The 24,090-nt window shown below is 38.9% G+C and overlaps 1 protein-coding gene across 2 annotated transcripts in view; it reads left to right on the top strand.

Moving 5' to 3' along the window:
• The window catches only part of SUSD5 (sushi domain containing 5), a 54,047-nt gene that overhangs the window by 9,431 nt on the left and 20,526 nt on the right, over nucleotides 1-24,090 (top strand). For both annotated transcript variants that reach the window (XM_083826534.1, XM_083826533.1), the window contains 3 exons: nucleotides 1,851-2,028; nucleotides 15,510-15,628; nucleotides 23,808-23,996. In XM_083826534.1, the coding sequence (XP_083682660.1) occupies nucleotides 1,851-2,028; nucleotides 15,510-15,628; nucleotides 23,808-23,996 (486 nt within the window). The remainder of the gene's footprint in view (nucleotides 1-1,850; nucleotides 2,029-15,509; nucleotides 15,629-23,807; nucleotides 23,997-24,090) is intronic.

Here is a 24,090-nt window from a genome sequence, read left to right on the forward strand (position 1 = left end):
CATGACAGTAGTTAGGGAAAGTTGTCTCAGCCTTGGTCTTTGTTAGCAAAACACCTGTAAATAAGTAATTGGCACTTAAGGGTAAAAAGACTAAATGCTGAACTTTATTTCTTCTAAATATATCTTGAGGGAACTCAATCCTTAATTATTATTTTTTTATTTTTATTTTTTAGCTTAGTCTTCTAACTAAAATACTAATTGCTGGAAAACAGGGCTTACTGCCATATCAGACTAATATTTATGAGTTAAGTCAGATAATACACAAAATTGTCCTGTATGTCTTTGATGATGCATATCAATCTTGACAGCCAAATTATGAAATGTTGAATATGGGCAAGTTTTTAATTGGATCAAAGCCTAAATAAAGCATTATACTTAAACCCTCCATACCTTTATGAATAAAAGTTGTTCCACAACTTAGGAAAGATTGTTTAAAGTCATTCTGCTCATGTTATCTCTCTCCATACCCCATGCATTCTTCACTGTGGCTTGTTCATGCCTTTGGGAACAACAGCTTCCATTATGGTTGTGCATGTTATTTGGGACATTTGCAGAGAATCCTGAGGTTTTGGTACTTAGGATTGAAGAGGCTTGCTTTTTTCACTCCTCTGTGTTAAATTCCCCATTCCAATTATAATTCTTGGTATTGATTATAGTTGAGAAGCAAGAGACGATTTTGTCTAGTGGTTACTCTGGGTACTGTGAATTCATGTTCCCTCTCATCACTGCTTGTCCTGCTTATTGAAATTGTAGTCTGCCTATGTCAGAATGGCTTCTTACCGGGCATGTCTAGAATTCCCACCAAATGTGGGAAGTGTTTCCAGACATTTATTGAATGAACAGTGCTTAAAAAGCTGTTTCCTGAGCCTTCAAACAACCTAAATCTGTACCTTTGAAATTTAGGAGTCAATCTGAGGGATGTTATCTTCAGAAAGAACATACTTACAGCAGTTTTAACGTCGGCACTGTGAACTATCTCATTGTTTATTTTTTTTTTTGGAGACATAGAGCTAATGTGTTTATTCTATAACTCAGTAACTTCTCGAGCTTTATTGACAAAACCCCAACTACCCTGTTCCCAGTTGCCAAAGTCAAAGCCTCTAACTTTCAGCCTTACAGCTTTCACAGTGTTAAATAAATTAAAATAAAATAAACTGAACTGAAAATAAAAATAACATAAGAAATTGTTATACTAAATCTGTTCTCATGCCCATTCAACAACAACAAAAAAAAAAGCCTTCCATTAAGAAAGCAATTCCATCTGTCTTTCCAGAAAGATATGAAAACATAGTGGCTTTGCAGCAGCATTTAGGCATTTAGGCACAAGTTACCACAGAATTGCAACATTTTGATTTTAGAGGATGAGTGTAAATCTCTTTCTGATATGGAAGAGTGAGTTGAAATACTGGGTTTTGGATTTGTGCTTCTTATATACATGTAGTTTTATAAATTTAGCTATAATGTGCTTTGTAATGAATTCCAATGTTGTGTACAAAGGTGATTTTCTGACTTTGACTACATATGTAAATGTAAGAGAAAATGTCTGTGCTTTCTCTCTGCAGATCTTAAGCAGAGACCTGTGGAGGCAAGATAAGCTTTTCGTACGGACTAGGAATGAATAGGGGCTTAGCTATGCTTGCCTTTCTGTTCATTAACAGATCTAAAAGAAAATGAAGATAAAGGTCTTTACAGTGTTGATAAAAATATTAATTCCAATAAATAGGTTGCTCATTGAATTGCACTTAGTGAAAACAAGAAGACTTTATTTGGAGATAACCTGCAATATTTTTATTGAATATATATTAAATACAATGCCATGATGAGTGACATGCCCTTTCTTGGTGCTGCAGGGAAAGTGTTTGCACTTGAGTCGAAGAACAACTCTCAGGGTCTGGATTTAGCTGAAGCTGAGAAAGCTTGTGTTGACCTGAATGCTCGCTTAGCAACTGCAGAAGAACTGAAAAGGGCTGTTCAGGACTGTTCCTTCACTGGCTGCACCACAGGATGGCTTGCTGATGGCTCCACTGGGTAAGGACAAGAGCATAATCCTTCCAGAAAAGTATGAATGTGTGGTGGTTTTACTCGGGTGGGCGGCCGAACTCCACCACAACTGCTCTCTCACTCCCCCTCCTCAAAGAGGAACGGGGAGAAAATACGATGAAAAGGGCTCAAGGGTTGAGATAAGGACGAGGAGATAATACAATAATTATCGTGACAGGCAAAACAGACTCAGTATAGGGAGATAGTAAGATTTACTGCCTATTACTAACAAGCTAGAGAAGCTAGAAACAAAGGAAAGAAACCAAAAACACCTTCCCCTCCATCCACCCTCTTCCACCTCCTCCCCCCGAGTGGCGCAGGGGAACGGGGGAATGGGGGTTATGGTCTGTCTATAGCGCTTCTTCGCTGCCGCTTCTTCTCGTTCACTCTCATCCCCTCTGCTGTGGGGTCCCTCCCACGGGATGCAGTCCTTGGTGAACTGATCCAGTGTGGGCTTTCCACAGGCAGCAGCTCTTCAAGAACTGCTCCAGATATGGGTCCGTACCACGAGGTCCATCCCTCAGGAGCAAACTGCTCCAACCTGGATCCCCCACGGGCAGCAGCTCCTGCCAGGTCACCAGCTCCTGCGTGGTCTCCTCTCCACGGGCTACAGGTCCAGCCTGGAATCTGCTCCGGCAGGGCTCTTCCACAGGCTGCAGCCTCCGTCGGTGCAGGTCCACCTGCTCCACAGTGGTCTCCTTCACGGGCTGCAGCGTGGAACCCTGCTCCATGGTGGTACTCCACGGGCTGCAGGGGGACATCCTGCTTCACCATGGTCCTCACCACAGGCCACAGGGGACTTCTGCTCCGGCGCCTGGAGCACCTCTCCCCCTCCTTCTTCACTGATCGTGGCGCCTGCAAGGCTGTTTCCCACTCCTCTCACTCTCCCAGCTGCTATATGGTGCAGCGTTTTTTTTTCCCTGTCTTAAATATGCTCTCACAGAGGCACAAAACAATATCGCTTATTGGCTCGGCTCTGGTCAGCAGTGGGGCCCTTACCTAGCATGGGGCAGCTTCTAGATCCTTCTCACAGAAGCCACCCCTATGGCCCCCTGCTACCAAAACCGTGCCACGGAAACCCACTACAGAATGACTGCTCAAGCAAGTTTTCCCCTTAGATTATGATGATTGCTGAAAAACACTGGCCACAATTCAAGCATTGTGACACATATCTAAAGGCATAATTATCTCATAATTTCCTATTCCTTTTTCCTACTGAGTTGTTGCCATTCCTTTTTGCCTGGCTCAGAGTGGGGTGCTGAGCCCCAAATGAGCTTGCAGCCTGTGGACACATTATTGGAGTTAGTATCAATGCTCCCACTGACTCTGTCAGTACAGACTCAATTTGCTGAGCTTCTCATGAAAACCAAGTATCTGTCTCAGGTATTTATGTGTGTCTCAATAGATGATAGGCATCCTCAGATAGGTCTGACTTGGAGTGTACTTAGATAGGATAATGCAGATGTGCTAGGGAGTGGGTTAAGAAAGCTTACCAGAGAGCTGATACTGTTACTGGGCATGCTGAACTGTATTTTTTGAGATAGCTCAGGGGATTCCACATAGCACTAGGCTCATATTTTTCTCACGTTACGAATAAAGAATGTTACAAGAAGTAAGGAGGAGAAGGAAGCAGGGTGAATCTAGCACAGTTCTTTTACTCTTCTGTCATGAATATTGCAGAAATCCAATTGATTTTCAATGAAGTTTACAAATTTGAGGATGCACATCATCCACATTTATTTTTAGTGATAAAATGCAGCTTGCAAAAGACAGAAAATTGCTACTACTAATGAAAGGTAATATTTAAGCAACCTCAAGCAAAAGCAACTAGTTCTGGTGATCCTTTATTTCCAAGTGAAAGTTTTTTTGGGGAAAATTTCTTTGTATGTACTTCTGGTCATTAAAAAAAAATCCAGAAATCCCTCAGGATAAAAGTGATCTAAACCCTAAAAATTTTCTTCTTAATCCAGTTGCTGAGATGTCTTGCTGGCTGAAGAGCCAGGAAAACTGTATCCATCTCTAAGTACATGGCAAAGTTACTGTAGAGGTTGTTTCATGCAGTCTCTCTGTTATGGAAGTAAGGAGTGCTGATGAGTAGGAGAAGGAACTGCCCCTTTTTTATCTAGTGAGTACCATCAGTTAATCCTGAGAGATCTTCAGATTTTTAATGTAGGCACTGGATCTACAATTATGAGTAGACCAGTTGTGGATCTATGCCTGAATATTTTCAAAATGAAAATTGGATACAGTGATAGCATTGTGCACATCACATCATAGTGATATGAGAATGCACACGTCATCATACTAATGGCAAGGAAGTTTTGATCCCTTCCATCTTTCCATACCCTGTTTCTCCAGTAAAACTATCCTTAATATGGAAGTCTGTAAATTGTTTATCAGAAAGTACATTATGAGAGTACATGAGCTTGCTTTTGCTGTGCAGTCATCACATCTGAAGATCACTAGAGGGCTTCACCACGCAGTAGTTCTTCAGAGATCCTGTAAAATGGAATTTGATAATCTCTTCTCTGGGACTATTTTACCTATGGCTGGGCAAGCACCAGAATCTGTGTTATTTGGTTCACTGAACTGAATGTTTATGACTCTTAGGAAGAGTATGCCTGAAAAGACTATACTGGTTTCACTGTTAGTTAATGCAGCCCTGGAGGAGCAAATGGGCAGTTGAGTGCAAAGTATGCAAATGAGAGAAAGCTATTCAAGTTGGACAAGCCCAAGCAGAATATGAAGATATTTCAGAGGGAACTTAGAGTAATGGGCAAAATGATGACAAATGGCGTTCAATGGTAATATACTCAGGAGCAAATATGCAGTCTACTTGAAAATAGTTCACATGTACTAAGTTACCTCTCTCAGCTTAGGAATGATATGAGGACATCACTGCAGATGGTACAAAGAAAACATCTGACAAACTGCAGCTATATTATTAAGATAATCAGAGATAATCAGATAGATTAAGATAATCAGAGAAGATAATCAGATAATCAGAGAAGAGGTAAAGTTATTTCCCAAATAGAAGATTCTTCACTGGGAACACCTTGTGTTATTTATCTTGATGGAGCTCCACATCTTCAACTGTGATGACACAACCCAGGGAGAAAAGTGACCTCCCACACTTGGCAGGTCCCAGCCCATTTTGGTCTTTATAAGCTGGAACTAATACCTTGGATTCCATCCAGAAGCTGACTGGAATCACTTGCAGATCACAGAGCTTTAGTCTAATATTCTCCCATATCCTTTTGGACTGTGTACATCAGAAAGGAGATGAATAAGAGGGAACATGATAAAAGAAGTTTTTTTTGTTTGTTTTTTTGGTTCCTGGAAAATATCATAATCTTTCCTCTGAGGAAAAATGGATTAGATACTGACCGTAGAAGCAAGCACAAACAAATGATATGAGTGAATTCATTCTGGTGTTGCAGATGTTCTGAAACACTTCAGTCCTCCTTACGTCACATAGACTTATAACTGAATATAAAGACTAGTAAAGAAGTAAGGACTTTTTGACTTCTTGACCAGTTTTTCAGGTTTTGCACAAGCCAGTAACAGAGAGGATTTTTTTCATTTCTGATGGCTATTTTGCGGTGTTAATGAATATCCAACTCCTAGTATGTATACCCACTGCTGTTGGCTGTTGTGTCCTTATTATCATTTTTACATCCCAGAGGGCTATAAAATGAGGGCCTATAAACCCATGGAAGTTTCTCTTGTTGTGGCTGAGTGCATTTCTGAGTCAATGTCAATGTGGTTGGTTTCTGAGCTTTACTTCTTATGCAGGCAAAGAGGAGAATTTGTTGCAAAAAAAAACCCAGACTGTTTCGCTTGGGGTAACTGTCACATTTCTGACGATCCATATGTTAATACATAGTTATATGTTGTTTTTTTCCAAATACTTCCACTCTTCTGAGACCCTGCTTGGAGTACTGTGTTCAGCTCTGGGACCCACAGCATAAGAAAGACATGGGCCTGTTGGAGTGGGTCTGGACGAGGGCCGCGAGGATGATCAGAGGGCTGGAGCACTTCTCCTGTGAAGACAGGCTGAGGGAGTTGGGGTTGTTCAGCCTGGAGAAGAGAAGGGTCCAGGAAGACCTTACAGCGGCCTTCCAATACCTAAAGGGGGCCTACAGAAAAGCTGGGGATGGACTCTTTGTCAGGGAGTGTAGCGATAGGACAAGGGGTAATGGTTTTAAACTAAAAGAGAGGAGATTGAGATTAGGTATTAAGAAGAAATTCTTTACTCAGAGGGTGGTGAGGCACTAGCACAGGTTGCCCAGAGAAGCTGTGGATGCCCCATCCCTGGAAGTGTTTAAGGCCAGGCTGGATGGGGCTTTGGGCAACCTGGTCCTGTGGGAGGTGTCTCTGCCCGTGGCAGGGAGGTTGGAACTGGGTGATCTTTACCATTCTGATTCTATGAAGAACCATTTTCTGAAGAACCATTCTGATTCTATGATAATATGGATCCATATATAAGTATGCAAAGATTTGAGGCTATAATGGGACATCCTCTTTTGGTTCTGATGAGGCTGTAGCATTCCAGTTCACTCCAACCTACTTCTGACCTGTTATAATGATTGTTGACTCCTCAGCTGAGCTGGTAGAGGTACTTGTCCCTTGTCCATTTTTCTTTTCTTTTTTTTTTCTTTTAGTAAAAAGTGAACAACTACTAGTTAGGGTGTTAAAAGACATCATTCTGCAGAGTGATGCCAGTGGGAGATACCGATCTGCTGGTGGCACTGCTCACGTAAGCATTGTCTAACCCACTTTGTTCACTGCAAACCAGCTTAGCCTAAGCAGCAGGTCTTGACAAATATGATTTGCTTCAGCTGATGTGGGATGGAAGTTGCTTAAGTGAATAGTTCCCTGCCAGCAAATCCAAAGAAACAATAAACTCACTGGTGTTGTTTTTTAAGCAACTTGGGACAGGACCTCTTTCACAGGCATAAGGGGATGTTTTAGTCTTCAACTTTCAGTAGTTCAGACCAACCATTACAGAGTTCAGCGCTGGTCACACAGGCAAGTCACTGGCAGGTCTGAAGGCACGGAGCTTTTAGAGAAGAGCCAGTCATGAATAGACAGGGACAGGAGGGAAAGATGTAAGTTCTTTCAGCAGCCCAGAAGTAAACCATTTACAAATCAGTCATGAAACGTATAACGTGTAAAGTATTACACATTGTTATAGTGCAGGAAATGAAATGCTGTAAGGCAAGTCTCATTTGTCAGATTAGAATGAGCCCTAATAGCTATTTATACTAAAATCACACTCTTATGACCTATTTGCATGTCAGACAAATGAGTCAGTAAAACAAGCAATTGATCTGCCAGAATATAAATGAAAAAAGATGGTAGAGTTCTCAGAAGGCCTTTCACTGCTGTCTTCTTAATTCAAATGTCATACTAGAAAACCCTGTGTCGAGTCATCCAGCACTGGGCAGTGTGTTCTGTAGGGTCATGTGTTCATTCCTGTTTTTATTTGTTTGCTTGGTTTTGGTTTTGTTTTGAAATTTGGAAAATGAACATGACAGTTTTTCTTATGATCAGTCCTACTAGATGTGCATAAAATATTAAAAAGCAGCTATTGATTTTTGACATTGTCAACACCGGCAGCAGCTTGTATTAAGATATTCATAGCACATTTACTCATTTCCAGCACTTTTCCAAGACTAAAATGCTGAAGCTGTCCTATTCCCTCTCCTGTTATTATTTGTCTACAAAAGAATGATACCATGTAGCCCATCTATAAGCTACAGCTTTGAAGCTCTGCATAGATTCTCTGTTCTGTAATAGTTCTCCTGCAGGGCTCACAACCTGTTTCTTTGCATGAAATTGTCCTTGGCTGGTTCCTACCCAGTCCCTGGAGGATTTATCTCAGAGGGGATAAATCTGGAGTGAGCAAGCACAGTCAGCTAGAATAAGCCTTGCTGTAGGAGTCAGACAACTTGGTTTCTTTTCTTGGCTGACCACAGACCAGATGTTTGCTGCTAGGAAAATTACTTCATTTCTATATTTCCTTCTTTTGATAGCTCTTTGGGTTTTGCACTGACTCTATTGAATGCTTCTACAGTGTCTAACACAACAAGGCCTTTGCTGCAGATGACACCTGTGGGAAATATAATAATAAGAATCAAAATTGCCATTTCACAAGGCTGTCTACTCCCTTTTCTGTGTACAACGTGGGACTTGTCCAGCACCTGGCTGTAGGGTTATAACAGTACATTTCCTGGGAACAAAAAAAGCAATATCCAAAGAATGAAATAAGAGTCAGTCTCTAACTCTTGCCATTCCTTTCATCCATGTGTGTAGACCCTTAGACTCGCTGGCCCCAAGAAATCTATCTGGTGTATATAATGTAACAGGTCCACTTGCTTATTTGCAGAGGAGCAGTCCTAAAGATATGTCAGCCTGGCAAGTTTCCTGTTTTATTTTAAGGCTGTGCTCTACTGCCTGATGGTAACGCATATGAATTTTCTCCTAGATGTCTGCATGAATTGGGCCAATTAAGTCCCTTCAAGAGAAAATCCAGACATAGGTGACAGTACATGGTCCAATTCAAAATGTTAAATTTGGTTCTGAAACTGTTTAAGGGGGTCTTGCACTCTGAAATGCCTTCAGGTCATAAACTCTAATCCTACAGCCCTCAGCTCTGTGGTGTCATGATCTGCTAGAATATGACTTTGCCTTAGTTAATGCCATAAGGTTAGAATTCATCGTTAAGACCAAAGAAAATCATAATATTGAATAGGAAGGTAAGCTTGGCTACAGAGATGGTGTAGCAGAGATGGGATGAAATGCAATGGTATTACACGAAGACTAGTAGGAGCTTCTGCCTTAAGCTAACAGTTCAGCTGGAAAAGTTGGAGCAGAAAGAGTCAGAGCTTAGGCATCTTCACAGAACAGAGGATGGCAGTGAGCCTGTCACACAACATATCTGTGACAAAGGAAAATGCGCTTCTCCTAAAAGACATTGAGCAGCTCTTCCAGGAGAGAGAAGACAGTAACTGAAAAGCTTGAACAAGGTACTGGTGAAACAACACCTGCAATATTGCAATGCAGTTCTTGACATCCAAGCTCAGAAGAAAGGAATTTCAGACTAGAATCAGTCAAAAAAATCATCTGTCTTGGTGGTGGTGATTAAAAGTGACCAATTTGTTTAGCCCAGCAGAAGGAAAGTAGAAAGGGGATGTGCTTACTTTTAGCATATACATGAGAGTGACTAATACCAGGATTTTAACTAGTTCTAATGGTGTCGATTTTCAAAAGAACTTCAAATATTTTTCCTTTTTTTCTTCACAGTCTCTGTAATGTCCAATCCCATCTGAAAGCCTTTTGTCTGAGAATTGAGCTTCTTTGTAAATTAACAGCATTTAGCAAACATTTTTTAAACCCTTTGGTACCTAATTAATAATATCTGTTATGAAAGCCATGGATTATATTGGAGTTCATAAAACAAAATTGGGTAAAAACAACTTTCTAGTGACACTTGCTATGTCTTTGAGCACCCTGCTAACTAGTCCAGGACAGGAAGCCATATGAATCTCATCTACCTACACTAAGAATGCTCAAATTATATGTACATAGTGACATTATAGTAAAATGGTTATATAAAATCATTCATACTAGGCTACAGTGTGAAAAATCTGCATGAATGGGCCATATTTATTTAACGAACAGAGCCCTTACTATTTTGGTAGTCATATGTACAATTTTAAGCACAAAAGACTGCATTTTGGTATATATTTTTAAGAATCTGAAGGATATTGGTTCTGCCTCAATAAGACCTCCTTTCGACATTTCCAGTGGCAGTATTGCTGTTGGAATGTCTTCATGTCACACTTAGCAGCTGCTTTCTTTGGGCCCCATCCAGCCAAAATTAGCCTCTATAGTTCCCAGGCAATAGACTTTCCAAAGCCCACACCTGTGCTCCCCTTCGTGACTTTTCAGGGAAATTTTCTTCCCTTCAGTAATCATGAACATGTCATTTATATTTTATTCCTCATCAGAGCCAGCTTTATTTGCAGTTTCCCAAACTTCAGAAGGGAAAGACTAAGAATAAAAATCCTCTAGTTTGGCTTCTAGACTACTAATTTTTTTCTCTTACCTAGTTACTGAAACACAAGTGATGAAGCTGTCTCATGAAAAAAAGTTAGCACAGGATGTTAAAGATTTATCTTACCAATGAAAGTGATGAAGTTTTAAACTTTCTAATTTGGGGAAGGCTTGTTATAGTTACACTGTGTTACAAACCAGACTTTCTCAGTGCCTCAGCTACCACATTGTTGATGATGACTAGTGAGTTGAATATATTCATATTCAAGCTCACACTTCCGTGAATAAATGTCAAAAGACCCTTGCAAGTCTGTTCAGCTAATTGATTGACAAGACTAATTGATTGACAAGACAAGCTAATTGATTGACAAGACAATCAATAGGCAGATAGCGTAGTGACTACAGAACACCCCAGTCCCATATACTGTTTTTTGTGCTGTTACAATGGATGTCCTATAAATTCAGCCTTTAACTCCATATATATAAGGTTAGGTTTACTGAAAATTTTCCAAATATTACAAAATTGCTATGTAATGATATTAGAAAGTGGGAGTATCAGTGTATACTAGTACAAAGAGAGTTTATCATGTATATAAAATATTGTATGTTTATTAGGTCTATCTTTATTATACATGCATAATATATAGTATATACATAAATATATATCATTACTGTGGTTTATTTACATCATCACAAGATTCACTTTATAATACGTATTAGGTAACGGCATATTCTATCCTACAGTGGAATAAATGCTATTCATGCCAGCCTTTTCTGCTATTTTCTTCCTTGAACAGCAGTATTAGGAGAAATGCAAAATATACCAACTACTTGCTGGTTAACTGATGGATTAGAAAATAATTTAGTCAGCGCAAATGGAAGTGGAAGACTTCAGGGAAGCCTGGTTCTTACCTAAATGTGCTAAATATTAAATTTCTTCCTCATGCACACATATGCTAAATAAAATAGCTGAATCATGACTCAGCTTGTAACTCTGGCCCTTTTTTCAGGACAGGCACAGAGGAAGCACTGTTGATTGTTCTTAGTTGGATGAATTACCCATAAGCAACTAAGCTGAGGTTCAAAACAGTGCAGAGTCCCTGGGGTTTCTCTTGCTTTCTCATTTGAAAGGAAAGAGGCACCATGAGAAAGATTGTCTGTCAAGGCTGGGTACCAGTGGACTGAGGAGATCCTCACTAGTTTTTGGCTTGACTTGTCAAGAAATCAAAGGAAACACCATCAGGCATCCCTCTGCTTTCCATCACAGAGCAGGGGCTCTTGCTGAAGCCACTAAAATCCCTCCTTTTCCAATGGTGTTCTTCAGTTAAACTCTCATTTGATGGACATCACTGAAGTAAATGTTCAGTGTCTCTGTGTGAAGCTTGTGATTGCAATTGCCCATAACTGTAAAACACAGGACTCTCTTACTCTTCAAAATGGGCCTGATTTTCAGTCCTCATTTAAACTTTTAAGACAAGGTAAAATAAAAGCTTTGAAATTATTTCTCACAAGATTGATGAGTAAAAGGAAAACAATTTATTTTGAAATTTTAAAGGTTAAACATTAGAAGCAAGCCAGAAAACATTCTGAGAACACCACAGCCAGGAAGAAAATAAGGTGCTAGGACCATGTCTGGATTTTTATCTTCCTCATAATGCATGTTACTTACATTTTCTATAGCAATAGTACTTGTGACTGATTTTTATGCTGGGATTGTGAGAGATTTTCAGAGTTTGTGGCAGTGTAAGAATAATTTTCAGGGATGCACTGGTGTTTCAAGCAGATGTGTGAATATAGAGGATTATTTTGGATAGTCTGCGTTCTGAACTCAATATGTTTCTTCCAAGCATGTCTAAAATGCTACTTTCATAAGAGATCTCCGTAGAACGAAAAATAAAATCACACTTATTTATTGAATACAAGATACAAAATCATACATTACACTGCTCTAAGCACCAGATTACAACATATCATAAAAGGTTAGGATTGAGCATTTCTATATAAATTTAGGGTCAATTATTCCATGAAAGTAGCAATAAATAGAATTAAAATTCCCTATATGACAACATTCTTCTAAATGGCTGGGTACATGCATGTCTTCCTACAAAAAATATGAACTTCCTCTCATCCTCTCAACCACAATGGATGATGCTCCAACACAACAATTCGAAATAAGAAAGAAAAAAAAAACAGGCTATGCATTTCCACAACCTCTCACCAGGGTTCTGGAACTGTGAGAGATGGTTATAACCAAATATGAACAATGTATGATTTTTTATTTCTTATTTTAACAAGGCAATGCTGCTGGTGAGCAAATTTCAACATACGTTGAATCCTGAATCGAGAAGGTACTAGCCATTTTTCAGTCATCAGGTTAAAAAAAAAAAAAAAAAGTTAAAAGCATAAAAACTTACCTTTTAGAACAGAAACAAAAGTGTACCTACATACTTCATCTATAATTATAGATGCAAACCTAGCATTTTATAGATTTAGGGAAATATGCCCTAAATGCCACCCTCAACAACTCTGAGAAAAGAGACTATTATTCCATATTTTTAGTTATACCTGTAGTCATACTGACTGCAAAGCGACTATTTCTGTGCCAAAGGCATTGCAGTTCTAATCACTAGAGCCACTGTTGAGAAGAGCTGAGGACTCGTGAAGCTCTTTTTAGCAGTAGTAATAATAGCTTATTGAAAATATTCAAAACTTGCAGGATTGAGTTCATGGTAGGAAACTAGTGACAGAGAAGGAGGTATATAAGACATTAAACATTTTTTTCTTCTATTTTTTATGGTACAAGACAATTTATTTAATCACAGAATAATTACATTAGAATGTTTTCAGTTTTAATCAGATCAATTTTAATACGACAAAATCCGAATTAAAATCCTAAGTAGAGGATTAGCAAAGGCCTGCTTTGTTGCAGGAAAAAAGATAGTCAGGAAGAATAATTTTTAAACTTCATATAATATGCATAGATACACCTTTATAAGTTTGATCTCACTGAATAGCTAAGAAATGCTTTAAAGTTAATTTATTATTCAATATATTCAATTTTTATCACCTACAAGCTTGTAATTCATTGTACAAAACTTGGGAAAAAAAAGAAATACTTGGTTTTCTAATAAAGCCTTACATGTGAGCCAAATATCCAGTTTTTGTAATTATATGAATATACCAAGGATATAAATTTATTTATTTATTGGCTGTTTATTTATTTAAGGCTGAAGTCTTAAGTACACAATCACAAGTAAAAGGCCCAGATCTTTAAAGACATTTCAGGATCTGTCTACTCAGTGTTGCAAGGCAAAAGCGATGTAGGTACCTAGACAAGTAAGTGATTATTGAAAAGGTTAAGATTCTGTCACTTTTTGAAAGGCGTCATAGGACATAACAGTTTTATTTACCTAGGCCCTGTAAGACCTAGTGGAACAATACGTGAATACACACAAAAATTTGCTAATTGATGGCCTGATTCTCTCAGTCATCTAAACCCACTTTGATAGACCAGGTCACTTTTGTCTATGTGCCTGATTGTTGACTTAAAGGACTCAAACCTTAAAATATGGCATTTAATTCTAAGAGAACTCGATTTTAAACTCCTATGGATAATATTGTTTTTCAAGTGATCCCTAAAAAATAAACATGTGTTTTCCTTACGAAAGAAATGTTTGCTTTGCAATTATAAAGCAACTTTTAGCAGGGGATTGCATCATGTCATTTCTCAGAGCAGAAATGGAGTAGGAACCATTCTGGTATGTATGCGTGACCAGCACCATATGTCTTTTTTCATATCGTTTTTGTTTGTTTACATTAAAATCACTTTAAAGTTGCATGTTTAACTGCTCAAGAGCTAACACGTCAGAATTAAGATGGTCTGCACAATCGTAATTCAGTCCACTTGTGTAAATCAATTGTTGTGTAGTATTTAAGTGCATGATCAAATATTGGCTTTCCACTGGAGCTTTTCCACATTCAGTGAATGGGCACTTAGTCAACATTTATTTTATTCTCCAAATTGAGTGTGGGACTGCTGGCAAAATTAGCTCAACCGTTGCACAATACAAAATGATAAATTTCCTTCACTGGAAAGATTCCTCTGTGGAAAGCATTTTTGTCTTGCTTTCACTAGTAGAACTGACCATGCAACACTTCTGCAGACCTGCAGTCCACACAAAATAAAACACACACCATTAATATCCAGCTGCAAAAATTTGGGCTGAATTCACTTTCCCAGCCTTTGTAACCATCATTGAAACAATAAAAGCAGTGTCTTCTCTAACAAACTGTCTTTTATTAGTTAGTTTCAAGCAGCCAACACAGATGAGAGAAGACATAATTAATAATCTCTTCCTTTATGTTCAGCATCTACAGACTTGTAGAACAAAGACTTGTAGAATCTACAATTTGTACAACTTGTACAATCTACAATCTACATCTACAGACTTGTAGAACAAAATTACCTTTGTCCAAGCCTATAGAGGGCAACAGGATGGATTAGGCATGGCTGTGTACCAGACCAATAAAAATGGAGTTCATGCAAAGGTGTGGAATTACTGTTAAAAAAAAAAAAAAAAGAAACAGCAACAACAACAGTTTTTCTTCCAATAACTCAAGTTGAATTTTTGAGCTTGCATTTTAAGAACAAATTAAGGGGATTTAACTTTAACCTTTAACAGGAACATGATTTGAAAATGGAGAGAGGCTATAAATGCAGCATTTCTGTCTTGCCAGTTCCTTCAAGTTACTTTTTGGAGCTGTGATGTTTTTGGAAGCATTTTGGTGTACAACACTGTGTCTTGGCTATGCATCTGCACCATCCCTAGTCCAACAAAACTGTGTGCTTTAGCCCAGTACAAGAGTAAATATTGCTATTTCTGTTTTCCGAATGGAGAAACTGAAACAGGTAAAAAATGCTTTCATCCACATATGTGTAGCAGATTAAAATACCAGCTATGATAAAATACCCTGGAACTTATGCAGCAAGCATAATTCTATTGCTAATGATTTATAATCTTTCAGACCAAATCTTGAAACTTCTATTCATTTTTTATCCAGGTATCCTTGGTGGGAGTTTGTATTGCTGGAATATGAGAGCAGAATGTGTACTTAAACACACCAGGACTTGGTCTGATATTTTAGAAGTATTACAGAATATAAGATAAACACCTTTTATTGCTTCATATGCCTTGAACTGATCTACAGCAAACTTTTTTTTTAATTACTTCTAATTCTACTTTGGCTTTTTTCGTACATCCTCCCACACTATCGCCTTATGTGCCAACTCTTAAACAGTTAAGCTGAGGCTACCTGAATACCCTGCTAAAAGATTTCCAAACTTCACCTGCATGTACAACTCCAGAAGATTTCTGATTGTTTTTTTTTCTTCTTCTTCTTCATTTTAGGACAATTATATGCAGAAAGACGGGCAGCAAACAGCAGAGCGTGAAAGCCATTGAGGTTAAAATTGAAACCGATCCCTTTGTGAATGACCAGTATGATGCTTTTTGTGTAAAGGATGAAGGTCAGCACTGATATACTATTGAAATAATGCACAGTAATTGCTGTCTTGAAACATTAGAAGTTTTGCCTTCAATTTTTCTACCGCTGAGAGGCAAAGTGGGGATATTAAAAAATAAATCTTTACAGTAATGTCCTGCTGAGTGAGCCAACAGCTACAAAGACATTGGTTGCAGGAAATAAACTGCATTATCATTTGTCTTTGCTGCAGTTTATCAAGCTTAAAGACCACTGTTGATCAGAAAGATACCATTTTAGTGTTCAAAGAGCATATATATGGAAAAGGATATATCTGGCACCATCTGAGATACCTGAAGCATCTCCCGCACTCAGCACTGTAACTGAATGCAAATCAGGAATCTGGCTTCCAACCACAAAACACTGTGTTGTTGCATATCTATCCGTACACAGTATTTATATGAAAGTAATTTCATTGCCTCCATTTTATTTTTGTTTGTTTGGTATTTTGTTAACAAATATACACTGGCCTACTGGGGATGCTGGTGTATCATGGATGATTCTGAAAACCAAATAATTTCCAATTTAAGTTGAAGCTTAGACTTTGGTATTCAAATGCTACAAACAAAGATGTAGTCCAAAGGCAAAGCATAAATTGTTATTGCTATGTAGAATTGTATAAAGAAGTCTGGGAACCCCTGAAACAGATTGTTAGTGTCTGCAGTGAAGTTTCACATCTATCTCATGTCAAAAAAAGAAGGGGCAAGCAGATGGCATTTACTGATAAACACCAAGTTCACAACACGGGGGCACGTTGATAAAGAGTCAGTGGCAGCAGTGAGAATGAAGATCTGGTTGAAGTGAAATGTGCCAGAGGTGATACAAACCTATTCATTCAAACATTGCAGAGTTTGACTGACCATCCTCTCAAATAATTACCACGATGTCAACTCCAGGCTTCGTGCTGCTATGAGCGATGCCAGCTCCATCACCCAGTGGTTAATACTGTCACACAAGCACCTTTGTGCTTACTGCCATGTTGTTTCTCACATACAAGAGCAGCTCCCTGTAAACATCTGCAAAACTATCTCATTGTCTTTCTTCAAATCTCTCTTTTGTCATCTTTACCCCAAGGAGAAAAAATTTGTGGAGGGTTGGGCAGCTGTGGCAGGCTGAAATCATTGCTGTGACCACCATTGTTCCATTGTGCCCTGTGCTCTCCCCTGGCCCTCTCCACCTGCTGCTTCTGGCCTTACACATAGAGGCTGTATCTCAGGGAAGGAACTGTGCTTACATTTTGCATTTGTTTGCAGCTGGCAGTAAAGGGGCATTGGTGAAGATAAGAGCGCAATTTGACAATGTTTTTGGAAAGAAGTCCTACTTAATACTCAGAAACTGCACAGTTTAAACTAAGGGGAAAAATCAGATCATTTGCTAAAAAGAAACCACTTGTGAACAAGTTGTTTTGTACAAGGCAGGAAGTTTCCTGATGACAGAGTGGGATGATCAAGCCAATATATTCATCAAATAGTTTTTAAATATGGAAGCTTTTCCAGATGACAGTAAGGTTCCCTCTTTTAATATACAAAAATGCTTTGGATGCAGAGTCAATGTTTGAGGGAAAAGGCTTAAGTGAAGTTGTGCAGCAAGGAGACCAGTCCATAGCTAGTATGGAAAGATCAAAGTCCAGAAAGGAAATAGTCTTCACACATGCAAGTAACACACAGTAGCACACAAGATAGAGCAAAGTAGTTGAATGTTGAAAGATCATGCACTTTAAGGATGCCACTTTCAGTTTTAGGAAACAGATATGCAGTAAGAAATAGCAGCAAACCTCCCATCACAGCCTCAGCCATAGTCAGTGACCTGGTTTGTCCACCTGCATGCAGTGCTGATGGCTGGCCAGCAGTGCTTGTGGGAACAGATAAAAGCTGAGTCCTACCTGTGCTCATCCTAATGGAAAAGATGCCTGGATCTTTCCTCTTTGAAACCTGTCTAAAACGAGCAGAAACTCAACAGCTTTTGTCTAAGCTGTCTCTATGTCCAAGCTGTCTGGAATCGGCTGAAGGCTCAGACAGGTTGGCAAGCTGAGGACAGGCAGAGGGAATGTCACATCAGCCTTCTCTTTTTCAGAAACTACACTGACCGTAATGCTTAACAACTCTATTTTCTGTTCTTAGGGCTCTGCAAAGGGCATCTCAACCCCCCATGGAACTTCTAGCACAAATCATTGCAAAAGTCCCTTCTTAGGCCTTGATTTACAATTAATCTTTACTCAATTAAGATCGAGTTCAGTCAAATTGCTGAAGCATATATGCCAGCATGCCTCCACAGTGGTCAGATGCTTACAGGATCAGGCTTTTTTTTTTTTTTTACCCTGAAGAGGAAAATACAAATTTTTCTGTGCTTCTGAAATGGATTTGGTTCTGCACACAGTAAAGAATCACAGCAGACTCTGATGCTCTGAGTTACGTTTTACTGGGAAAGATGCAGCTGTTATGTTTTATGAATGCTCTGAGTATATGAATGCTGCAGTTTTCATAGTACAGAAAAATTGTATGTCTTCTCAGTTTCTCAGAAAGAAAAGTTTTATGCTGTCATTAGATCCAGGAAGACAACTCTGTATCTGTTCAGAATCTGCTGAGATAAGCAAGATTTTCTCAGCTTCAAGTGCCAAAAGTTACCTAAAAACATATTAGATTCTGCCTATTAAGAAAATGAAGTGTTGCATGTAAGTCAGATCTGGCCCACAGAGCATGTATTTGTTCTCTATCAAAGTTCATAGGAAAACACCTCTAAGTATAAAATAAATAAAAGAAGAACAACAGAAAACCACAAGGTTGGAATTTTTTCCTACCAGATTTTTTTTTTTTTAGGACAGCATAGCATTCAATTTCATAAGTATATAATCATAATGATTCTTTTTTTTTTTTTTTTAAATGATCTCTTTGTTAATCACTCCCAAGTTTTATGTTTTACTGGTTCTTTCTTTTGGTGACCCGCTGATATTTATAGGCAACAAGTAAGACCTCTATTCTCTAAGGCTTTGATTTGCTGCCGTCATAGAAAAACTGAACAGGCAGCAACTTGTAGTAGCATACAGCAAAATGCAAATCAAACTTTGATAAACATGACTGCTGGCTCCAGATACCCATCAAAGGTTGATGGCTTATGTACATTTTCAGTTTGCCTTTTTCACCAGTAAGAAAAAAAAAAAAAAAAAGAATGTATTCTTTACATCAAATATATTAAATGTATGTTGAAAGAACGGTCAATTTTTTATTTGCTTTATATTTAAGCCATTTCTTTTTATTTGCCATGTTTTGCTATGGATATGAAGTTTTTCATTTTTTTTTTTATTGCCACAGTTTTCTTTTCCAGAGCTTTGCATATAGCTGACAGTGAATTTCCAGCTATCTGGTGATGTCATTTAAACTAATAAATGAAGTTATTCTTACCAACCCTATCTGATGAACGGGATATTGGCATCCTAAGATCAGTAGCTTACAAGCAGCACTTACATTGGCTATGTTTGGGTTTTGGTTTTTGTACTTTATTTGTACTCATTATTTTTATCCAAAAAGAAAAATTCCATACACTTTAGTGTCTCTGCAATCCAGAAGAAAAAAAAAACAAACATTCACACTCATCTTTCACAGGGTTGAGCAGTAAGAGTTGCATTTTCCAATTTCTTAATAACAAGATGACATCCTATAAATTTCAGTGGTCTCTCGGGAAAAACTCTGCTGAATTGGATGGTTGTAAAAGGAGATATTTTACATCAAAGAGGATGTTTCATGTCAGCTTTCAGAGCATGGTACACTGTTTAAGTAGCCGTTGTAAATAATCAGATTTCAGTAGATCTGCAGCTCTGCCAGGTGGTGTGGAAGCTGAAGTCTGCATCTATTTTGAGTTGATGTTTTTTTCCATTGATCGTAGGCTGTCCTTTCTCTAGACAGTATTTTATCAAAATGTCTCTAAAAACCTTTACAAACTGATGAGATGCATGTAGCTTAAATTGAGAAACTGCTTCTGGATTAGGGAGGTGGGTTGTTGTTTACTTAAAGTGACTTGTGTTGACTCTTGCCAGAAATCATCTGTCACAAACTCCTTTCCACACATGGTTTGGTGTTAAATTTATTCTTCAGAGGGGCTATAATTCCTAAAAGACAATCAAGACTGAATGTGCTAAATCAATTAACAAGAGGCATCTTAAATCCCTTGTAAAAAATGGTTTCTAAGTCTCTTGAGAGGTCTGTAGCCAGAATCACCACTAGCCCTGGCTAACATATCTGTGCTAAACACTTACATCCTTGCTGTGCCATTTATTCCTGCTCAGTTGTCAGAGTTTGCCTCTATCCTGAATTCCACTCGTGTATATTGACTTCTTCCATGCCTGCAGCGGGGATTGTCACTCCAGAAGACACTCTATGCCAAATTTCTGCTGACATGAGGCTCTTCTGTGCACTTGCACATTTCCATATGTCTGTGCAGTGCTTTCTTGAGGCATAACCTAATCCATCCTTGCTTACTAGAGCTCAACTGTCCATGTATAGAGCCCTGTTAAGTGTTTGACCTCACTGCCAATATGTGGGTCAGATTTGCAACATCTCTTCTTAATAAAATGTCATCCAGAAGGTCACTTGCCAAGTCTTCTGCTTTCAGCTGATATTAGGACACCAGATCTGTCTGAGGTAAACTTAGCAAGGGTCATGATTTTCAGAGCTGGACTCAAAGTTTCCAGGTGTGAAGATGCAATCTCGCACAAGTGGGCAGAATGTAAGATCCTCTGGATGGGGCCAGAGTGTTGAGGGAAAATAATCCAGCACATCAGGCTCTTGTAATTGGGAGCATGCACTAGGATCATCTTTTAGCAAACACCAACTAAATACTCTGATTATGAAAGGATAGAGGAGGTGAAAAGCAGTACTCCAGATGGAGAGCACCCACTCAGCACAGGAAGAGCCCAGTCCTCTTCTATCACAGTTACCACTCCAGGTAACCTCTGTAGTCGCCTTGTCAAAGACCACTGCTGTTCCTCCAAATGACAAGCTGCTGCCAACACACCCTCTGTCACGCCTCGTGGCCTAGATTTGCTTCCTCTATTCCAGCAAGAAAATCACCTGAATGCCAACATTGGGCACAGGCTGTCCTTCCAAACAAATCCATGTTTTGCCACCTCCTGATACAAAGACTACAAACAAAAAACTGAAGTGTGCCCCCAGAAGTCGCTCAGTTTGATGAGCTGCTAAGCCAGTATCACTTCTGTGCGTGTACCAGAAAGAGCAGGCTTGATAAGATGCTGAGAAGGAATTGTCATAGCAACTGAGATTGCAGCAGGACTGAGATCCATAAAATGAAACCCTGAAAATTTCCATACTTCTTACACAGAAGAGGGCTATAGCAAAATGGATGCAGGAACTGGAGTATGTCTCTGCTGGATATTGGCTGTCACTTAGTCTTGTCCACTCTGTCACTCAGTATGGTCTGCAGCAAAGACACAACATTACTAAGTCTCATAAGAGAGATTCAAAAGTTCCACATACAATGTTTGTCCAGAAATGTCTTTAAAATCTCTCCTTTTCTTTCCATTTATACACAACAGCCAGATCTCTCCTTCAGGATCTCATTATTCTGTTATCACATCTGTTGCCAAATTTTACAGTAAAGCTCCCTTCAGCTTGCTTTCATTCCTGGAAGATTATAGTGTGCTTTTTGAATGTGTTTGCCATAATGTAAATATATTTAATCAATGTAAGCATTATTTTTCTGCTTCCTTTGGCCAACATACTATAAAGCAAGGCTTTGTAGATAATAATACTCTCTGACATATAATTGTTCTATACAACCTTGGGACCAATTCTTCCCTCAGAGCAGACACACAGCTTCCACTTGTTCTGATGAAAGTGATTGCATAAATAAAGTACATGAAATGCATGGGTATGTAGCCTTCCTATGAGGCAATAAAATATTTTTTATTCCTTTCATCCACATCAAGTTTTATTCATCCTACCAGTTCACAGGAAACACATTAGCTGCTAACTACTCCTTACTTCCTCAGATGCCAAACCTACATAAGACTGTACATAAACTGAGCTTTGTGTAGCTTCAAGAGCTTGTTTTTTCTGTCCGTGTATGTATGCATAACTCCCACTAACTTTTGAAGGTGCTAGACAGTATATGTATGTGTACAGTATGGAGAACAGACTTCAAAGCTTTGACTTCAGTAGTGTGTCCCTTAAATTAGTAGCAGATGTTTTTCAACATACCTGGTTAAGAAGTGGTTAACCATCGGATAATTTTTTAAATCCTGATCCAAAAGAACTTTCACAGAACGTGGATATTTATCACACAATGTTCATTTCATTATGAGGTAAATAACAGTCAACATAAACAGGTCATATTTCTACATAAACATGTATTTACCCATGCCTGGATCAGAAGTGTGTAGGTGATGGGAACTCTGGAACTTATTAGGCAAGATATCTATGCAGGTTATCTATGGGACTGGAGGTACTTGATCCCTAGCAAGCCTGAACTTTTGCAGAAATTAGATTGAAAAAAGCCTCTTTTCCATCAAAACTATTGCCCATTCAAAACCCTGGACATGAAATGGTGTCTATGGAAATGTTGTTCTTGTGTAGATGCTGTCCTAAAAGCAAGCTTGAGCAAAGTAGCAGGGGTGCTCTCTGAAAATATGTGCTTTTTAGGAGCATAGTTTAAGACTCCTAGACTTGGAGGTCATTTTTTCAGCTTCCAAAAAAAAAGGCTTTTCAATGAACATAACCTTTCCTTAGCCAACTAAGTCATTAGGTTTTTGTACCCAAACTATTTCAACAGGAGAGATCGATACTGGAACACAGATCTGACCCTGAGTTTCCCATATCCTGTACTCCTGAGCTGCTACCTATTAGCCTTTTTATTTTTGGTTGTTCTGCATCAGGACAAAGCATGTTTTGATTCTTCAGTTATTTTGGCAAGTGGAATACTTGTTTTTTCTTCTACAGTCAATAAGTGTTCTAGAACCATTGGGGGAAAAAAAAGCATATTTGAAAAAGAATATAGAAGAGTTTATTTTTACTAACGCTGCACACTTTATTGAGTTTCTTGGTAAGACCATGTTCTTGCACTGTAGAATTGTTGGTGGCAGGTTTTTTTGGTTGGTTGGTTGGTTGGTTGTTTTCCTGTAACCAAGAGATGTCTACTATGAAAAAGATGGTAACAAATATTGAGAACAAGGGGTCATGCCAAACTGCTCTTCAGGGAAGATCTTCAGGGAAGACCTTTGAGAGACGAGAAACTGCAGTGCCTATCAGTTCTCTAGAAGACTTCAATTCACATTGTTGACAATAGCCAAGACTGTTCAAACATGAAAGTGAAAGTTAAAACTTCAGTTTACACTAGTATTGACAGAGGCTTGATGGTTCCTATCTGTGCTTCTCTGATGCAGAACAAAAAAATGAAAATCAGTTTTGATATTGCGTACTGTAATTTTTACTTCCTGGTTCTTGGTGCCGTTAGCAGAAATATTATCAAACAACATCTTTTCAGATTTCTTATCTGATAAATTTAGCTCACAGAGAGCAAAGCTATGTTACCCCTGGATTTTGTTAAGTTGAAGAGCACAAGTAACCATTTATTAACCATTTATTGCATGTTAGGTGTCTCTTATGGGGGATTGTGAGTATTTGAGAAGAATATTTTGATTTTGAGGAAGACTAGAAGTTGTGTCCATCTCAGTATTTCCTTTCTGTGAACATGGACTGGGTCATTTCTCCATCTAGTAGTTACTAAAGCACCAGTCTTGAACAATTACACAACCTTTTCTGCTGTTAAGAAAAAAAAAAAAAAAGTGTCCAAGCGTTTGCTTTCCAGTCCCAGCCTACCCAAGCCTTTATTATCCTCTGTGGAAACAGACAGGGAAGACAGCTATAGCCTGACCTGTTCTGACTGATAGGAAACTAAGCCCCTCTAGATGTGTTAGTGTTGCACATCAGTAACTTTATGCACCAGTAATATCACAGTTATCACATCACAATCATAGCCCAAGATATACCTTCCCAATTACAACTGAAAATAGTTATGAAGGAGCATAAGAATGTGAATCAGAAGAGATGTATTTGTTTCTGTAGGTTTGTCCTCAGGGTTATTTTAGCCCTCCTGTTAGCACTGTATTTAAAGACCACTGAGAGGTCTCTACAATCTCGCTTCTTTTATCCTTTCAGACAAGCCATGCGGGGACCCGCCGTCCTTCCCTCACACCATCCTGCACGGCCATACCGGCTTCGAAATGGGGGATGAGCTGCTGTATGTTTGTGCTCTGGGGTACGTCATGGGCAACAAGGAGGCGGCATTCACGCTGCTCTGCGACACTTGCGGGGAGTGGTATGGGCAGGTTCAGGCCTGTGTCAAAGGTAAGCCTGGCATATGGAGCACCCCTCTGGCTGGTCACGGCCTCCCATCAGCCCAGCCAAGGTGGTTTCAGGCTACATGGGATGTCTACTGTCC

The sequence above is a fragment of the Anser anser genome (assembly GCF_964211835.1).
Source record: "Anser anser genome assembly, chromosome: 2".
NCBI lineage: Eukaryota > Metazoa > Chordata > Aves > Anseriformes > Anatidae > Anser > Anser anser.